The following is an 18,572-nucleotide window of genomic DNA, read 5'->3' on the forward strand; positions in this document are numbered from 1 at the left end:
AACACTGCATCTTGAATGTTAAAAAATCAGACAATATAGATAAGTATTTATCTATATTATTACTTGTGAGTCCATCACTCAGAGATAACCACCATTAACACATTCAACAGCTTGACTGAGGTATAACTGACATTAAAACACTTACATACTTAGTTTATAATTTGATAAGTTTTGACATACGTTTGATCCATGAAACCATCACCACAGTCAAGATAATAAACAGATTTGCAACTGCATAGTTTGCTCCTGCCTCTTTGTAATCCGTCCCTCCTGCCCCTATTTGCCTCCTACCTGCCCCATCCCCAGACAACAACCGCTCTCTTTTCTATAATTATAATTAGTCTGCATTTTCTAGAATTTTATGTAGGTGGAATCACACAGTATGTATTCTTTTTTGGTCTGGCTTTTTCTCTTAGCATAATTGTTTTGAGATGCATCCAGGTTGGTGTCTGTATCAGTAGTTCTTTTATTTGTTTTTATTTTTCTGTGTGTGCTATTCCAGGTCTAATTATTCCCTGTTCCTATGACTAGACTCTTTTTAGTATACTACCCAATGCCCTGTGAATTATGAGGTTTTTCCAGTCTAGTTGGTGGGAACAGGCATTATTTCTGGCTCTGTGTGAGATCCAAGTACTGGTCCCACTAATCTTTGGTACTTCCCAGGGCCCTGAGTAGTTTCCTTACATGCGAAGCTGATCAGTGCTCTGTTGAATACTTGAAGGGGCTGCTCTGCAGGTGTCCAGAGCTCTCCCTGTGTACAGTTCTCTCATCTCTGGTCCCTTCCCTTCTAGCTGCTTTGGTCTCCAGGGGTTCTCTGCTTTATCTCCTCCAATCCTCCAATCAACGAGTCTCCCTGGCTCTGTCTGGGTCCCTCCTCCCTGTACCACAGCCTGGACAAGGTACACAGCCTTACAGACAGGAAGATGGGGAAATCGTAGGATGCACTTCATTTATTTCCCACCTCTCTGGGATCACTGTGCTTCACTGTCTCATGTCAATGTCTTGAAAACCGTTTCATGTATTTATCCTATTTTTCAGTTGTTTCAGGCAGGAGGGTAAATCCAATCCCTTTTACTCCGTCTTTCCTGGAATGACTGTTAACATTTGAGTACATATCTTCCCAGAATTTTTATCATGAGTTAGTGTACATTTTTTTGCTTTTGTCTGTATAGCACCTTTCTTTCCCTTTTCAAGTAACATGGCCCTTCTCCCTCTTCTCATGGAGAACCACTTCTTCCACATTCCAAGGTTCTCAAATGGACCAGACAATCAGAGTGACTCCTTACCTTATAGCCACTGAGTGCATGTGACTGAGGTTGGCTCAATCATATACAAAGTCCTCTAGTTACTATGATTAATAGGGACAACTGACTGAGCTGGGAGAAGTGAAATTCTTTCTTGTGATTTTTCCAGGTGGATGTAAAGACAGAGTGTTGTCTTTCTTCCTAGATCAAAATTTCTAAGGATGTTCTCCCAGAATTCCTGGCAGCCATGTCTGCCTTATTTGGAAAAAGCATCTTCGCAGATGTAATTAAGGATCTCAAGATGACATATCACTGTTCATTACCCAGGTGGTCCCTAAATCCAGTGACAAGTGTCCTTATAAGAGAAGACACGGAAGAGAGGCCAAGTGCAGACTGAGGCAGAGGCTGAAGCCAACACAGACGCAGCCACAAGTCAAGGATTATCTGGAGCCACCAGAAGCTGGAACAGGCAAGGAAGGGTTCTCCCGGGAGCCTTCGGAGGGAGCATGGTCCTACCTACCAACACCTTGATTTCAGAGTTCTGGTCTCAAGAACCGTGAGAGGATAAATTTCTGTTGTTTTAAGTCTTCAAGTTTGTGATGCTTTTTTTTTTTTTTTTTTGGCCTTGCCACGCAGCATGTGGGGTCTTTGTTCCCCAACCAGGAATAATCGAACCCATGCCCTCTGTAGGGGAAGCATGGGGTCTTAACCACTGGACCGCCAGGGAAGTTTCTGTGGTGCTTTGTTATGGAAGCCTTTGGAAACTAATCCTGCAGGTAAAAGTGATCTGTGTTACAGTAAATTAGGAAGAATGGAAGTGAGGAAAAGACACTATATTATCAATGAAGACCATACTTAAAAAATTTAAGTTTTGAATATTACAGACAGCTTGAGAACTGTCTGCAGATACAAGAAAGACACTGTGTTCTTGCAGACCAGAGGAGGGCACAGAAGAAGAACGGCAGAAGAAGGATGACTGAGAGGAGAGAATCTGAATATTAGTGGGACAAAACCCACATCCTTTAGCCACCCTGACTGAAGGTCTCAGCAGTTCCTTAGGATAAAGTACCGAAAGCTGTTAGCAGAATCATGTTGTGTAACATTTGTTGCTTGACACATACATATTTGGGTTTAAGTTAAGCAACAGTAAGTTAATTACAACTGAGTGTTTATCTACCCATTTTATTGATAAAGACCGGAATGAAAAGAATCACCTCCTATTTTATTATTGATAGATGCCCGAACTGGGAGGCTATCAGTTGAGAACAGTGACCAAAATTGTGGTGCCAAGGGAGAAGATTGGGGCCTAAAATGAGCTGTTCCCATTTGAGCAAACCACTCATTGTTATCATGCCCGTAGCCCCTCAAAGATGCCACTGCTGTGCTTTGTATAAAACACCCACGTCTGTTAAATCTTTCTTGTTATTAATTTTTATTGGAGTATAGTTGCTTTACAATGTTGTGTTAGCCTCCACTGCACAACAAAATGAATCAGCCGTACACATACAGATATCCCCTCCCTTCTAGGTTACCACAGTGCATTAGGTAGAGTTCCCTGTGCTATACAGTATGTTCCCATCAGTTGTCTATTTTATACATAGTATCAGGAACGTATGTGTGTCAATCCCAGCCTCCCAGTTCCTCCCACCCCACCCCTTTCCCCCTTGGTATCCATACATTTGCTCTGTAAGTCTGTGTCTCCATTTGTGCTTTGCAAATAAGATCATCTGTACCACTTTTCTAGATTTCACATATATGCATTATTATACGATATTTGCTTTTCTCTTTCTGACTTAACTTCACTCTGTATGACAGACTCTAGGTCCATCCACGTCTCTACAAACGACCCAATTCCATTCTTTTTTATGGCTGAGTAATATTCCGTTGTATATATGTACCACATCTTCTTTATCCATTCCCCTGTCAATGGACATCCACTTTTGTTAAGTTTATAAAATATTTCTGTCTCTAATACCTATAGACGTTTCCAGGGGAAAAAATTTAAAGAATTCTTTTTTCACGGGCGTAATATACTGTCTAAGTAGCCCTGGCATTTCAGAGGTCAAATGAAGCTGGGTGGAGGCAAAATGTGTTGAAAATGTTTATAAAATTGAAGATCCCTGCTTGTTTTCTTGGAGTCTAAAAGTGCCCGTTACCACTCTGGATATGTGAGCTTTCAGTGATGTGACCACGGTGAGGGGCAGGCACCAAGACTCCTACCTCTTCCTCCTCCTCTTCTAGCTCCTCATCGCCTTCGGCCTCAGCCTGATAGTCTTCTGTTTCTTCATCATAATCGTCCATAGTTAACTCCCAGCCAGCATAGTGGAAAGGTTCTGTAGAAAAAAGAAGAAATAGTTGGGAAGATATTTTTAGGATAAAAGCCTATTAGCATATTACAGTAGCCAAAGATTAGGAAAATTAATTATAGGGACTGGTCTCTTAGCTTAAATGTGTATGCAGACAGGCCTTCACAAATTCTTTAAGTGACAACTGGCCAGTTTGGCCAGTGCTGTTTGTGCCTCATGGCTGTTCTGATTGGTGGGTGCCTGCACTATGACAGTTGTTAAATATTTTAAATATCATCCCTGGTTATACTGACTGTTTTGCTTCACAAACCACAGGCTTTAAACTTTCACAGTACTTTTCATAATATTACCTGCTCATGACAATAAATGTTATGATTACAGACGGCCCTTACTTTCCATGGTCTCAATGACTTTTTGAAGTAGTTCCTCTGGAGTTTTGTCAGCAATCTCCAAGTTTAAAACTTGAGTAAAAGAGTCACTGATTGCTGTTTCCATCTGCCTCCAGGCGGAGTAGAAAGATCTGACACTCTCTTTAATTGGCTCCATTTCAGGAACATCAGGATAAGCGTCTTCTGGAAACTCAGGTAGTACAACTTTTGAGTAAAAGTTAAAGGAAAGAAAAAAGAGCCTTCAGGCATTATATCTTTAGTCATATTGCCAAAATAACTTATACTTTATAATACTTTAAAAACATTTGGGGCTTCCCTGGTGGCGCAGAGGTTAAGAACCCGCCTGCCAATGCAGGGGACATGGGTTCGAGCCCTGGTCCGGGAAGATCCCACATGCTGTGGAGCAACTAAGCCTGTGCACCACAACTACTGAGCCTGTGCTCTAGAGGCCACGAGCCACAACTACTGAGCCCTCATGCCACAACTACTGAAACCCGCGTGCCTACAGCCCGTGCTCTGCAATGAGAGAAGCCAACGCAGTGAGAAGCCTGCTCACCACAACAAAGAGTAGCCCCTGCTCACCGCAACTAGAGAAAGCCCATGCGCAGCAATGAAGACCCAACGCAGCCAAAAATAAAAATAAATTAAATTAAATAAATAAATTTATTTAAAAAATTTGAAAGAAATAAACTTAGTGTTCTAAGCAATAATATACATTTATAAATTCATATTTCAATTATACTTTGTTCCTTGTATTGGCTGTAGATGAATTATTACTTATAAATAAAATCCAAATTATTTGGATAATTAATATCAATTTCATATGGCAACTTTAACTGTTAATAAAATGTATAACATAAAATTTGATGAAAAACTGTTATAAGTTGGCTAGATACACTTTTAATATAATAAGTTAGATAAATAAATATAACACACATCAACTGGCATACGACTGACATAGAAAGAAACAAGTAGGAAGTTGGTACTATGCCTAAAATTGTAAGAGAATATGAAAAGCACTTTTATGCACTAACTACTTTTATTTGATAATCTAACCTGTTTCAGATAATTCTTTAGTTTCTAGTCCCTCTTTGGATCCTTTTGGAATTTCTGTTCCAACTGTAGTATCCTCGGTAGGCTCAGACACTTAAAAAAAAACCAATCTAATAGTGTTTGAATTTTAAAACATTATTCCTTTATGAAGTTCTTGGCACAAAGAAAATTTCAAAACATAGTTTAAATTGTGTATACTATATCTAATTGATAATATGGTTCTTGTTAGGTAAAGTATTGAAACTGAGTCCCCCTAAAACCGAGTTCCCCTGCCTAGTTTATGGTTAACCTCCCTATTCAAAACTTTATTCCTTTTCTTGTCCCCTCTGACCTCAATCCTGTGCTAACTGGACACTAACCAACCAGAGTCAGATAACATCATTAATGTACAAACTCAGGTTGTTTCTCCAGGACAAGACCCCTGATCATGCACCCCCACAGCAGAGACTCATAAACAGTAGGCATCCTGGCCCCTGAAACTACAATTAAGAAATGTCACAAGATGACGATTAACTACAGCTTCTTTGTTCTTCCCCTTTAAAAGCCCCCAACTCAAAGACCAAGTTGGAGTAGATCTGAGATTCATCTCCCACTCCCTTGCTTGGCGCCCTGCAATAAGCCCTTACTTTGCTGCAAACACCCGCTGCCAGAGTTTGGCTTTCTGTGCCGCGGGGACACGAGCACACTGCTTGGTTTCAGCAAGGCATAAAAATACATAATAGTATAAGGCAGAAAATGAAGAATATTCTTAAATACACAAAAGGATGTTGACCAGAATAACAATTGGTACATACAATTTTGACTGATGACTGTTGTTAAATATCATTCAAACTCCTGTTCACACGGCATCAAACTAGCAGTGCCTGATAGTTCTTTTAATTTCTTGAGATACCCGTAAAGATATACCAAAGGATCATAAAGTGGCAATAAAGGGCGATGATATGCCAAAGTCTCAGCTGTGGGTGTTGGTGTGGTAAAACTGAGGAGTATCTCAACTAATACCACTGTTGGAGATGTAGATCAACAACTGCTTTCCTGGATGATATAAGACATGATCCACATACAGATCTAGCATAGCTAGTTTCAGGGAAGGAAGGACTAATAATCTTTCTTCTCTCCTAGTCTCCATAGTCTCTCCTAGTTCTGAGACACAAGTTTTGTGTAGACCACACACACACACACACACACACACACACACACACACACACACACATTTTTAAAATATATATGTAGCCATTCTGTAATACTGTGGAAGCTGTTATAGCCATTCTGTAATACTGTGGAAGCTGCCTTTTAAGTTAGCTAAAGTAATAGTTGGGTCCTCTTTCTACAGAATCTGTAACGTTTAATACTCAGGAGAACAGGGAGTAGAAGGGGACAAGACTAGGGCTGGCCTGGTGGCAGCATATTTAATTGCAAGGTGTTCAATTACCTAAAGAAAAGCATAACCCTGACAAAGAGAAGAAGAACACCAAGAATATACAGAAAATTCTAAACTGTCTTAGCTTCTCTGGCTTAATCAGAGAATGCAATAGTTGGGGATGAAGAAGATCCAGCTTCAGTCTAGAAAAGCCATAGAAGATGATACTAAATATCATAAGTTGAATCAGGTTGATGCACATTGAGCTGACCTTCAGGTCTATATCTGAGAGTGCCTGGCAGGAAGTTTAAGTGAAAGGAGTATATGCGTGTTGTGCGTTTGTTGGGAGGAGGGGGGTGGTTCTTATAAATACTCTACCTACCCTTCCTGTTGGTTACCCTACTCTACCTGCTCCATTCAGGGAGAAGTCAACAACAGCAACAAAACAAAACAGCAACAACAAGGCCTATGAAAATATGCTATAATGAAGGAAAGAGAGTATTGATTCACAGATTCAGATGAAGAGCTTGCTTCTGAAGAAGATTTCTCATATAAAGCAAAATAAACTAAATTTTAGAAGATATGTACTTCGTACACTCAAAAAGCACAGGAGGACAACAGAGTCTGTGAAATAGGAGCCATGAGGCAAAAGGAGAGATCAACCTAAGATAAAGGCAGAAATAAGAACACAATGCAAGAAAATCTAAAATGCAATAGCAGAATTGAAATACGCATCAGGAGCGAGGCAATAAGGAGCAGAAAATAAGTCAGTGATGTGGAGGATAACAACTCTCCAAAAAATACAGAGAAAAAGGACAATGAGGTGAAAACTATCAAGAAGAAGATTAATGTGGTTGAAAAGCAATAACTATCTAACTAAAAAAATAATAAAACGTGATCCTGAGAAAGGAATCTGAAACAATAACAGAAGAAAAACATTTTGAGCCAAAGACTGTGGTATGGAGACAGGAGGACAGAAGATGTTTGATGACATCTTTACTATCAAACCAACCCTGGGGACTTCTCTGGTGGCGCAGTGTTTAAGAATCCACCTGCCAATGCCGGGGACAAGAGTTGGAGCCCTGGTCCGGGAAGATCCCACATGCCGTGGAGCAACTAAGCCCATGCGCCACAACTACTGAGCCTGTGCTCTAGGGCCCGCAAGCTACAGCTACTGAGCCCACGTGCCACAACTACTGAAGCCCGTGTGCCTAGAGCCTGTGCTCCGCAACAAGAGAAGCCACAGCAATGAGAAGCCCACGCACTGCAAACTAGAGTAGCCCCTGCTCGCTGCAACTAGAGAAAGCCCGCGTGCAGCAACAAAGACCCAACGCAGCCAAAAAAACAAAAACAAAAAAACAAAAAATACCCTGGACTCAGGGATGAGACATGTCCCTTATTTAATACAGTGTTTGGCATTTCTGTTACTTGTAGACAAATGCAGTCGCAATGGATACAGACGGAATAGTCTTCCTCTTAAGCAAGGTCAGCAGCTATGCTTCTTAATTTAAAAAGTCAACCCTACCACTTAGTTACTTGATAGTGGAAGCACATGATCAACCCTTAATCAACAACACTGAACATCCGTGCTCCAGAATTTAAACTCTGAATTGTTTGCTACTTAAATCTGGTCAGGTTTCTGGATAATGGGGTGGCAGGAAGCGACTTGCAAAATGTTCAGTGGTTGCTCACTCCAGGCTGCCCAGCCTGGTCCTGACGACTCAACATGGTGAGGTCAGGCTTTATTTGAGAGAGATGCATTTGACTGGAGAAAACTTGATCAGACCATGGCATTGGTTTTTAGATGGCCATTAAGGAACCACTGGTCTTAGGGACACACTATCCGTGCAGTTGTCATTATGAGCGCTGCTCCTTACATACCCTAGGTGTCTGCTGTCCCCTGCTCCTTTTCCTTGAATTACACTCCTTGTGATGGATTCAATTGTGCCCTCCCCCAAAGATATGTTCACATCCTGACCCCTGGTACCTGTGAATGTGACATGAATTGGATACAGGGTCTTTGCAGAAGTAATTAGTTAAGGATCTTGAGATGAAATCATCCCAGATTTAGGGTGGGCCCTAAATCCAATGACTGGTGTCCTTGTAAGAGGAGAAGACACACAGAAACAGACACACACACACACACACACACACACACACACACACACAGAGAGAGAGAGAGAGAGAGAGAGAGAGAGAGAGAGAGAGAGAGAGAAAAGGCCATGTGAAGATGAAGGCAGAGACTGGAGTGATAGAGCTACAAACCAAGGAACACCAAGGACTGCTGGAGTAACCAGAAGCTAGGAAGAAGCAAGGAAGGATTCTTTCCTGGACATTTCAGAGGGAGCATGGCTCTGCCAACACCTTGATTTTAGACTTCTAGCCTCCAGAACTGTGAGAGAGTAAATTTCTGTTGTTTTAAGCCACCAAGTTTATGGTAGCTTGTTAAAGCTATCCTAGGAAACTGATATATTTCCCAATAGTCTACTTGAAAACAAGCATTGGAGAGCAATGTGGAATTTAGTGAAGATTTAGCAAGGGAGAGATGGAGAGACTTTATACCACACACCCTGTGACAGACACTGGTGGTAATTCACCCAGCTTCTGTGTTCCTCTTCTTCCTTCCTGGCAGACCTGTGCTTTTGTTCCAGTGTTTACCCTTGCCCACATGGCTGAGGGAGTGGGACCCTCTCTCCAGCTCCAGGAATTTATCCTGATTGGTTTAAGCCCCAAATGCTGGTTCCTTTCCTTCTGATATTCGGGGAGGGAATGTAACTATTGATTTTGAGCGTGCTAAAATTCAGTTTCACTTAATTTGAATTAGGAATCCTGAGCTCTGGTCTTTTCAGAACATAAGGCAGACGAGGAAAACATCTCTAAGTTCTAGTCTGGTAATGATGATGTTAAAGCATGAACTATGAGGCCGACTCTCTGCTGGGTGCTTTAAAGAAATGTTCTTATCCATATAAAAACTCTGCTAGGTAAATCTTCCTAGCCCTGTTTTACAAATGAAGAACTTGAGGTGCAGGATAACTCTATAACTTGTCATATAGCAGCCAATGTGAAATTTTTTAAATATTAGTAAGATCAGATTGACCACTTGCACTTAGAGAAAACTCCCATCTCCATAAGCCTCTGGCCTCTGCTTTGCTCTCCAATTTCACCTCCCACCTCCCTCTTGCTCACCATGCTCCAACCACATTCAATTTCTTCCTTGACCATGTGAAGCTGTGCCCACCTCAGAGACTTGGCAGTGGAGGGATCTTTGCCCAGATCCTTTCAGCGCTTTTGTCTTGCCTCAAATATCATCTCAGATGACACTCTTCCTTGACCATAACGTTTAGTGTTGCCTCTTCCAAACCACCCCCGGGGTCTCTACCTTGCTCATTCATTGAACACTTACTGAGTTCCTACTATATCCCAGGTACTGGTTTAGTGTCTTCATAGATTTTTCTTCATGGCACTTAACACAATCAGAAATTATCCTAGTTATTTACTTGTTTATTCTTGTTCTTCACCCCATAGAATGATGGCTCCTTGAGGGTAGGGCTCTTGACTGTCTTGGTCACTGCTGAGTCTGTACTACCTAGTGTCCGTTGCTTTGCATGGCACTTAGAAGGACTTCAATAAATACTTGTTGAAGGAATGGATGAATTTCCCGATGTTTATTACTAGCTGACTCTATTACATGTCCATGAAGTGCTTGGAATGAAGCACTGTGATTTGAGCCAATGGTTACTCTAAGCTCATGTTCTTGCATGTAATTGGCCTATACCTAACCAGTACATAAAGAAAGCAAATTGGGAATGAGAAAAGTGATTAAGCAGCCTCGGAATGCATAGGTTATTGCCCTTTAAAGTGTCGATTCTAAGCAATACATGTGTCATTCCATTCTAAGGCTAGAGTGACGACAGGATTGAAATGAGACTTCAGTAATCTTATTTGACAGAGATAATGATTATCTTGTGGCCCAAGACAGAAGCCAAACTTCAAAGGAAAAGATGTGTTCCCAAGCAGGAGATATAAAAAGCCTGCTTTGGGTATGTGTTAGTTTCCTGTAGCTGCCAAAACAAATTATCACAAACTTTGTGGCTTAAAACAACAGAAATGTATTCGCTCACAGTTCTGGAGGCCAGAAGTCAGAAATCAAGGTGTTGGCAAGGCTCTGCTACCTCCGGAGGTTCTGGAGGAGAATCCTTTTTGCCTCTTTGACCTTCTCCTGGGTACTGTCATCTCTTGGCTGGAGTCTGCATCACCCAATGTCTGCTTCCATCTTCAAATTGCCTTCTCCTCTGTGTGAGAGTCTAATCTCCCTCTGGCTCTCTCTTATAAGGACATTTATGATGGCATTTACAGCCCACCTGGATAATCCCACATAATCTCCCCATACCAAGATTCTTAGGAACTTCCCTGGTGGTCCAGTGGTTAAGAATCCACCTTCCAATACAGGGGACGTGGGTTCGATCTCTGGTTGGGGAACTAAGATCCCACATGCTGCAGGGCAACTAAGCCCATGCGCTGCAACTACTGAGCCTGTGCGCTCTAGAGCCCATGTGCCACAACTAGCGAGAAGCCCGTGTGCCACAACAAAGAGCCTGTGCACCGTAACAAAGATCCCACGTGTCACAACTAAGACCCTATGCAGCCAAACAAACAAACAAATAAATAAATACTAAAAGAAAAAAAAGAAAGATCCCTTAGGGCTTTCAAAGCCTCATTAAAACAAAACAAAGCAAAAAATTCTTAATTTAGGGACTTCCCTGGTAGTCCAGTGGTTAAGACTCTGCACTCCCAATGCAGGGGGCCCAGGTTCGATCCCTGGTCAGGGAACTAGATCCCACGTGCCACAGTTAAGAGCCTGGATGCCGCAACTAAAGGATCCCACATGCTGCAACTAAAAAGCCTGCATGTTACAATGAAGATCCCACGTGCTGCAACTAAGACCCTGCACAGCTAAATAAATAAATAAATATTTTAAAAGAAGATTCTTAATTTAGTTACATCTGCAAAGACCTTTTTTCCAAATAAGGTAACATCTACGGGTTCCAGGAATTAGGATATGGACACACCTTTGGCAGCCACCATCAGCCTACCACAGGGAACTCTGGATAAAGTAAAAAAAAATCCAAAAGTAATGGATTTATGTTAGACAGGGTAGTATTTTTTCCTTTCTCTTTTTTATTTTGGTAAAATACACATAACATAAAATTTACCATCTTAACCATCTTTAAGTGTACAGTTCAGTGGTTAAATACATTCACGTGGTGTGCAACCAGCACCACCATTCACCCTCATAACTGTTTTCATCTTGTAAAACCAAAAACTCTATACTCATTAAACAATAAGTCCCCATTCTCTCCTCCTCCCAGCCCCTGGCAACCACCATTATACTGTCTGTCTTTATGATTTTGACTACTTTTAAGTATCTCATATAAGTAGAATTATATGGTATTTGTCTTTTGATGGCTAGACAGGGCAGTTTTAAGTGAAAAACAAATTGCCTACTTAAGCAATTTACAGGAGAAGACTTTGTGAAAAAGGACCCTTGGATGGAAGAAGTAATCACTAGTTAAACCAGATGCAAGCCCTTCTGTGAAACAGAATATGGTTTAACAGGGACAAAAGAGACCCACGATTTCACAGACGCTAATTGCTTCTGGAGAAGCCCAGTCATGTCTACAGAGCTGGCTAGAACTGACCCTGAATGGAGTAGGCTACTGGCTTTAGAACATCCAATTTAGGTTGCCTGGGGGAAATAATGAGATAAAAGGCAATGACATTAAATTGTCCCCTAGATCTGTTACATTATTAAATACCAACTGTGAAACATTGGGGATATTGGAAATCTGGAAACATTTAATGGACATTTGTGTCATATTTAATGGATGTCAGTTTCTTTTATTTCTTTTGATATTTTATGGCCTGTTTCCTTGTAAAAGGTAGGTGGGTGGGAAGATTGTTGTCAGACTAATTGGTTAAGCACTCAAGAAAATAATGAAGTTTCTGGGTGAGAGTTGAAGTCAATAAAGGTGTGAGATTCTTAAAAAGGAAATTGGGTATTTCATCCTGTTAGCTCTTCTGTCTGGCACAAGGTTCTGATTTTATACTTACTGTCCCATAAACCTAATGCCAATCCCTGTAGTAAAAGCGATCTATGTTAAATTTGAGCTTTCTCATTGTAAAAATTCCCCTTAGTCCTGGTTCTTTTACCAGCTAACAACAGGTTTTCATCCCTTAATTGCTCCAGGGCTGGCATCTAGCTGCAGGTATCTGAAAACCTTTAGTTTGTAAGAGCAATTTCTAATTCAATATTAATTGTGCTCGGAAGCATTTTATGAGCCCCGCTTCCACCACAGTGAGGTACCCTATCTTGCTGCTTAAGCCCACTCTCCAGCCCTGAGAGTGACTTTCCCTGGAAATCTGTAAGATTCCTTCTTGCCCTGCCCCAACCCACCAAACTGGACCTCTGAGGAGGGCTGGCTTCATGGGTGTACGAGCTGTGCAGTTGCTCTAGATCTCTCGCCCAGAATGGTCTCATACTTAGTTTAATGCACTTTGGTTGTCATTTTGAAATTTTTAATAATTTTATCTTTGAATTGAGTTTTGTAAGCAAAATCCAAAGGGACTCCAATGGGACAACAGGGCAGGTGTGTGAGCAGAGATATGCACGATCTGCGTCTGCCATTCTTTGCCATCTCATTCTCATGAGTGTTCCTGATGCTCTATCATGAGCATAGAATTCTAGGGGACCCACGATATGTGGGAGTAAGTGTGACTTAGTGGCTTGGGGTGGGGAGGATGCTGACAGCCCTTGAGAGACCGTGGTCTCCCTTTGAACTAGAACTTGCTCCAGATGCAGAATGAAGGTGATGGCATTCAAAGAGACATGAATGACCATGGAACCTCATCACATCTCTTCTTGCTCATGTTACTTTCCTGTATTAGCTAAATTGAAATGATGTGGGGCTCATAAAATGCTTCCGAGCACGGTCAGTATTGAATTAGAAACTAATCTCACAAGCTAAAGGTTTTCAGATACCTGCAGCTAGATCATTTCGGCTAGACTGAAAATGATGACACAGAAAGAAAGGAAAAGATAGGGCAACCCAGAGCTCCTTTTCCTTTCAGTCTTCCCTTTCCTTAATCATTGGGAAGCTAAAAGTAGAGGGCATTGCTAGAATATATGCATATTAGGAAATGAAATAAGAAGCTGAGTTAGTTTTGTGTACGAAACTGACTTAGTATTCTGGTAAGAATAAAATACATATGCATGTACAAGCTGCAAAATAAAAATCGTGTAGTTTCAATGATTCTGCATATGAGTTAAGTGCTCTTAACGTTTGCATTTAAAAGTGGCGTTGGGCAACATAAAGACGAATGGTAAAATTCATGCTAATAACTTAAAATTTTAATTTTTCTTTACTTAGAATGACATTAAATAGCAAACAAAAAGTACTATGACAAGTTAAAAGAGAGACCATGGAAGAAAAGAAAGAGCTTTATATTTTCGTACTTTTAATGGCTCTTTTCCCCTACTTTTTGAACACTGTGCCCCACAAATTATATAGCAGGTCCTGCTTCTGAGTGCCAACCCCCCGGGCAGAGCAGACTCAGCTTTCCTACCACGCTTCCAGCCATGTGATTTGGACTAACCGGCTGCACTCTGGGGGCACATCTCTCCATTCCCAGCCTGCTTCCATTTTATACCATATAAACACATATATACACACATGCACACACATACATGCCAATGGACAAGAGTGGAGTTAAGGATACGATCCTTAATAAAGTCTAACCTGATTCATGTTCTGTTTCAGGGACCTCGAAAGCTTCAGCCTCCTCAGGTAAGGATGCCCTGGTCTCCTCGGCTACCTCAGGGGCCTCAGACCCTTCATGAAGTTCAGACTCCTCACCTTCAATCTCCTCGTCAGCCTCAGCTTCAGTTTCTTCTGCTTCTATAAAAAATGAGAAGAAATAAATTATTTAGATTAAGTCAGAAAATATTTAATTGGGAATGACCCCTGGAGCATGAGGCTTAATGAGAAAGATAGATACAGTCTCTACATATTGTATCTATTAAAATGCAGTAGTAAAGGATGATAGTAATATGCTCAGAGTGCTATGGGAGCACCGGCCTAAGGATTCATTCAAAATGGGGAAATGCATATAGCATTTCCAAATATTATAACAGTAAAAGACAGGAAACAAGCCAAATGTCCATTTAAAAGGGAATGGCTATACCTGCACTGTCTGATATGTAGTCACGAGCCACATGTAGCTATTGAGCACTTGAAATGTGGCTAGTCCAAACTGAGATGTGCTGTAAGTACAAAATACACAATGGACTTCAGAGACTGTATGAAAAGTTGAATGTAAAAATATATCAATAATTTTTACATTGATTACATGTTAAAATAATAATTTGGATATAGCGTATTAAATAAAATATACAGTTGGCTCTCTGAATCTTCAGGTTCTGTATCTGTGGATTCGACCAACCACGAATTGAAAATATTTGAAAACAATTTTTAGAAAGTTCCAAAAAGCAAAACTTGAATTTGCTGCATGCTGGCAACCATTTACATAGCATTTCCATTTTATTAGTTATTATAAGTTATCTAGAGATGATTTAAAGTATACGGGATGATGCGTTTAGGTTACATGCACATACTATGCCATTTTATATATGGGAATTGAGCATTCATGGACTTTGGTATCCGTGGAGGTCCTGGGACCAATTCCTCATGGATACCGAGGGATGACTGTAATTAATTTCACTTGTTTCTTTTTTCTTTTCATGTGACTACTAGAAAATTTGAAATTATGTATGTGGCTTGCATTTTATTTTTACTGGGCAGCACTAGCCTAGACTATATATTTTCTTACAGCTAGTTACAAATTATAATAGAGTATGTTGATCAGTATGCTAAAATTTAAAAAACGTAAGTCCAAGTTTTACATAGTTGCTGATGACAACAGCTATAAGAAATAAATGCATAGAAGTCTTTGAGAAAGAAGATGGGGTAAATGGTGGTGTTAGAAAACCCATCTCTTCAATTCCCTTTAATATATTTTTTAAATTGACTGAAACAAGGTATTTTCTATGTAAAGATGTGAAAAACTAAATGAGCTTGTTTTCTGGACTCTTGTGGGAATTATTCCCTCCCCTGCCCCCTGCCCAGTGAGTACCTTCCAAGAATCACATTCTAGTGGTATGAGATACCTCTGGCACCTGGATTTTTAATCTAAATTGGGGTGATTAAGCACAAAGAAAAAAGCATCCTGAAGTGTCCTTATATCTTGAAGTCTGACCAGGATTGCCAAGCATGTGGCTTCCAACTATGTGAGTTGGAATGTGGTGAATCTTTTGTGTTATATGTAGGATTTACGGTGATACACACAAGGAGGTAGCATCATTTGCTGAATTCTACTAGGGTGAGAGATGAAGTTATATATACTCTACTCCAGAAACTCAAAATGTCTTTTAGCTGAGTATCTCTTATAGTAAAAAAAAAAACTTATCATATACCTCCAACACGCATATATTTGGTTATCTGTAAGTTGTGTTCTTATCCACATTAGGTACATTATAAAGTGTATATATAAAATGAATTTATATAATGATGCTGAAAAATGTAAAAAGTTTGAAAACTTTTCTAGAACCCTACTGGATAATGTGTTCCATGTGAGTCAGGAATGAACTGAAAAGTGTTCTAAGATCCTTGTACTATCTGTGATTTTTGATTAAGTGTATATTGTATTAGTTATCTATTGCTTCATGTATATGTTGTATTAGTTATCTATTGGTTCATAATAAATTACCCCCAAAATTAGTGGTTAAAATAACAATAATCACATATTGCCCTTGCAATTACTGGGGTCAGGAATTTGGGAGTGGCTTAGTTGGTGGTTCTGGCTCTGGATTTCTCAGGAAGTCACAGTGAATATGTCAATTAGAGTTGCAGAGGTCAATCTGAAGGCTTGACAGGGGCTGGTGGAGCCCCTTCCAAGGTGAACACTCAAAGCCAGAACCAAGGTCCTCCAGGAGCAGAGAGAAGCACGGCCAGAAGTCCTGACCCACAGAATTTTGTGCAGAATAAAGATAGTGGTTGTTTTACAGTTTGGGGTTGGCTGGCTGCACAGCAATGGAACACTGAAACAGACTTTCTTCACTCTTTTGAGCTACGGACGGCTTTGTCAGTCTGGTGCAACTTATGGATTCCTTCTTAGAATAATGCTTTCAATCTCATAAAATAAAATAAGAAGCCAATTATACTGAATACAGCTATCAAGATATCAAAAAAATTTTTGTGGTATAGGAAATGTGTGCATCTTTGCTAATGCATTAAGTAACAAGAACTAGCAACTGGTTGAATAACTACCATAATTTTGGAATAGTGACACGCATAAACAAGACATCTAAAACTGGAATGGGATATGAAAATATCTTTGTTTCTACTGGTGACAAAGTCAAGGTGCTGCTAATACTATTGCGGTTTGTAGCCTATATTAATTATTAGGTGGGTAAAATACAAAATTTCAGTTAAGGGTTAGTAAAAAATAGAGTATAATTATTTCCCCATTCAAATTCACAGACCTCTGAATTTTATCCCCAGGTTTAAAACTCCAGTCTTAAAAGAAATTTTTAGAGTAAGTTCTTCTATAACGGAGATGGAAGTTTAAGTATAAAGACAATGGGTATAGTAAGAGTTTAGCTGTTTTCTCAACTCCTACAGGATCCTTTTAATAGAAGTAATTCCAACAGCCATGTCACCTGTGACCAGCGCAACCCTTTGAAGACGTGCTGCACATGCTGTCCTACTGTGTACCCCTCTTACAGGGTGGATGAGTAGGTATCTGTGTCAGGATTCCTTTTCCTATGAATCCAGTACTGCTGTGACCATATAATTTATTATCCAAATTGGAACACTATGGGAATGAGAGGGGGGTCAAACAAATACTTCAGGAACCTGGGCATGAACCTAGACTCTCATGGGCAAATTGGGAAATATGGTCACCCTGTCTATAATTCACTGGAAGTACTGCAGCTGTTGGCAGTCACAATACAAAATCAAATGGCATATTATTAATCATATAATCTTATGTTTGCCTTTTGCTTTCGCATTCATAGCTTCCAATAGCTTTTGATTTTCTTCTTCTATTCTCAATGTCTCTTCTTCGGCTTTTCTGAAATGAAAAGGTCCAAAATTTAGTTATCTTTGGAAATTCAGATATCTCACAATATTATAGAATTTAAGGCTTATAATGGTAAAATTAAACAGTAGGTCATTTATAATATTCATTATACTTTTTACTTTATAATGTAAATGTTTAATTTACTCATACTGAGGCTAGTTAGTTTTCAGAAATTTTGGGGTTTTTTTTTTTGGTAAGAAAAGTTGAAATATTGTATTTTAAAAACTTTGGCTATTAATTAGGAAACCCGGAAAAATTAAAAAAGGATTGTCTAACTCCAAGCTGGGATAATTTGTATCATTTTCCCTCTGATTAAATGAGAAGTGTTCACAACATAGAGTTAAATGAAAAAAGGTATAATATAAAACTATGTATAATACAAATTTACTTTTGTATTTAAAATGTATATAAATGATGATTAAAAGACAAGAATAAAATGAATCAAACTGTTAATAGTAATTATCTCTGGATGGTGGCATTCTGAGAGTTTTAAACTTTATTTCACATTTTTTGCACTTAAAAAATTTTTCCATATGAATAAGTAGAAAATTTGTAAATTTACCTTTGTAACCAGAAAAATTATTTTCTGATTTATTTTCTTTTTAATATAGTAATGATGAAATTTAAAGAGACTTGGGATAGGGAAACAAATATCTGGAGGGAATCTGTCTTTCATTAGGGTTCAAGGACTAAACCTGCCTTAATGATGAAGACAGGTATAAGGAAAGTTAGTAAAATGATGGAGAAAGACAATATTTATTAAAAATTAAAACATGCATGCCTTTGACCTAGAAATTCTGTATCTAGGAATTTAGTCCTCAAGTACTGGCATACTATTGCACAAAGAAGCATGTATAAGAATGTTGACTGCGTCTTTAAAAATAATATCAAAAAAACTGTATCAAGTATTCACAAACAGGGGACCAGTTAAGTGGAGTAGAGCCCATTCATCTCTGCAGCCCACTCTGGGGCAGTCTTCTTCAGACTGTTCTATAGGTTGGTCATTCTCTCATATTCAGTGCTT

At 39.6% G+C, this 18,572-nt stretch overlaps 1 protein-coding gene and 1 non-coding gene across 4 annotated transcripts in view; one reads left to right on the forward strand and one right to left on the reverse strand.

Moving 5' to 3' along the window:
- AK9 (adenylate kinase 9) overlaps window positions 1-18,572 on the reverse strand; it is a 120,848-nt gene that overhangs the window by 42,738 nt on the left and 59,538 nt on the right. The window contains exons 18-22 of one of the 3 annotated variants that reach the window (XM_029223713.1): window positions 17,463-17,539; window positions 14,149-14,307; window positions 4,996-5,085; window positions 3,943-4,143; window positions 3,465-3,577 (exon numbers count right to left, since the gene is read on the reverse strand). In XM_029223713.1, the coding sequence (XP_029079546.1) occupies window positions 3,465-3,577; window positions 3,943-4,143; window positions 4,996-5,085; window positions 14,149-14,307; window positions 17,463-17,539 (640 nt within the window). Of the gene's footprint in view, window positions 1-3,212; window positions 3,578-3,942; window positions 4,144-4,995; window positions 5,086-14,148; window positions 14,308-17,462; window positions 17,540-18,572 lie in introns of those variants that run through there. The other 2 variants (XM_029223711.1, XM_029223712.1) reach the window with 2 other exon arrangements.
- TRNAG-CCC lies at window positions 11,110-11,182 on the forward strand. The gene has a single exon. It is a non-coding gene; the product is annotated as a tRNA-Gly (tRNA).

The sequence above is a fragment of the Monodon monoceros genome, unplaced genomic scaffold, assembly GCF_005190385.1.
Source record: "Monodon monoceros isolate NGI ecotype Baffin Bay Population unplaced genomic scaffold, NGI_Narwhal_1 Super_Scaffold_15, whole genome shotgun sequence".
Classification (NCBI taxonomy): domain Eukaryota; kingdom Metazoa; phylum Chordata; class Mammalia; order Artiodactyla; family Monodontidae; genus Monodon; species Monodon monoceros.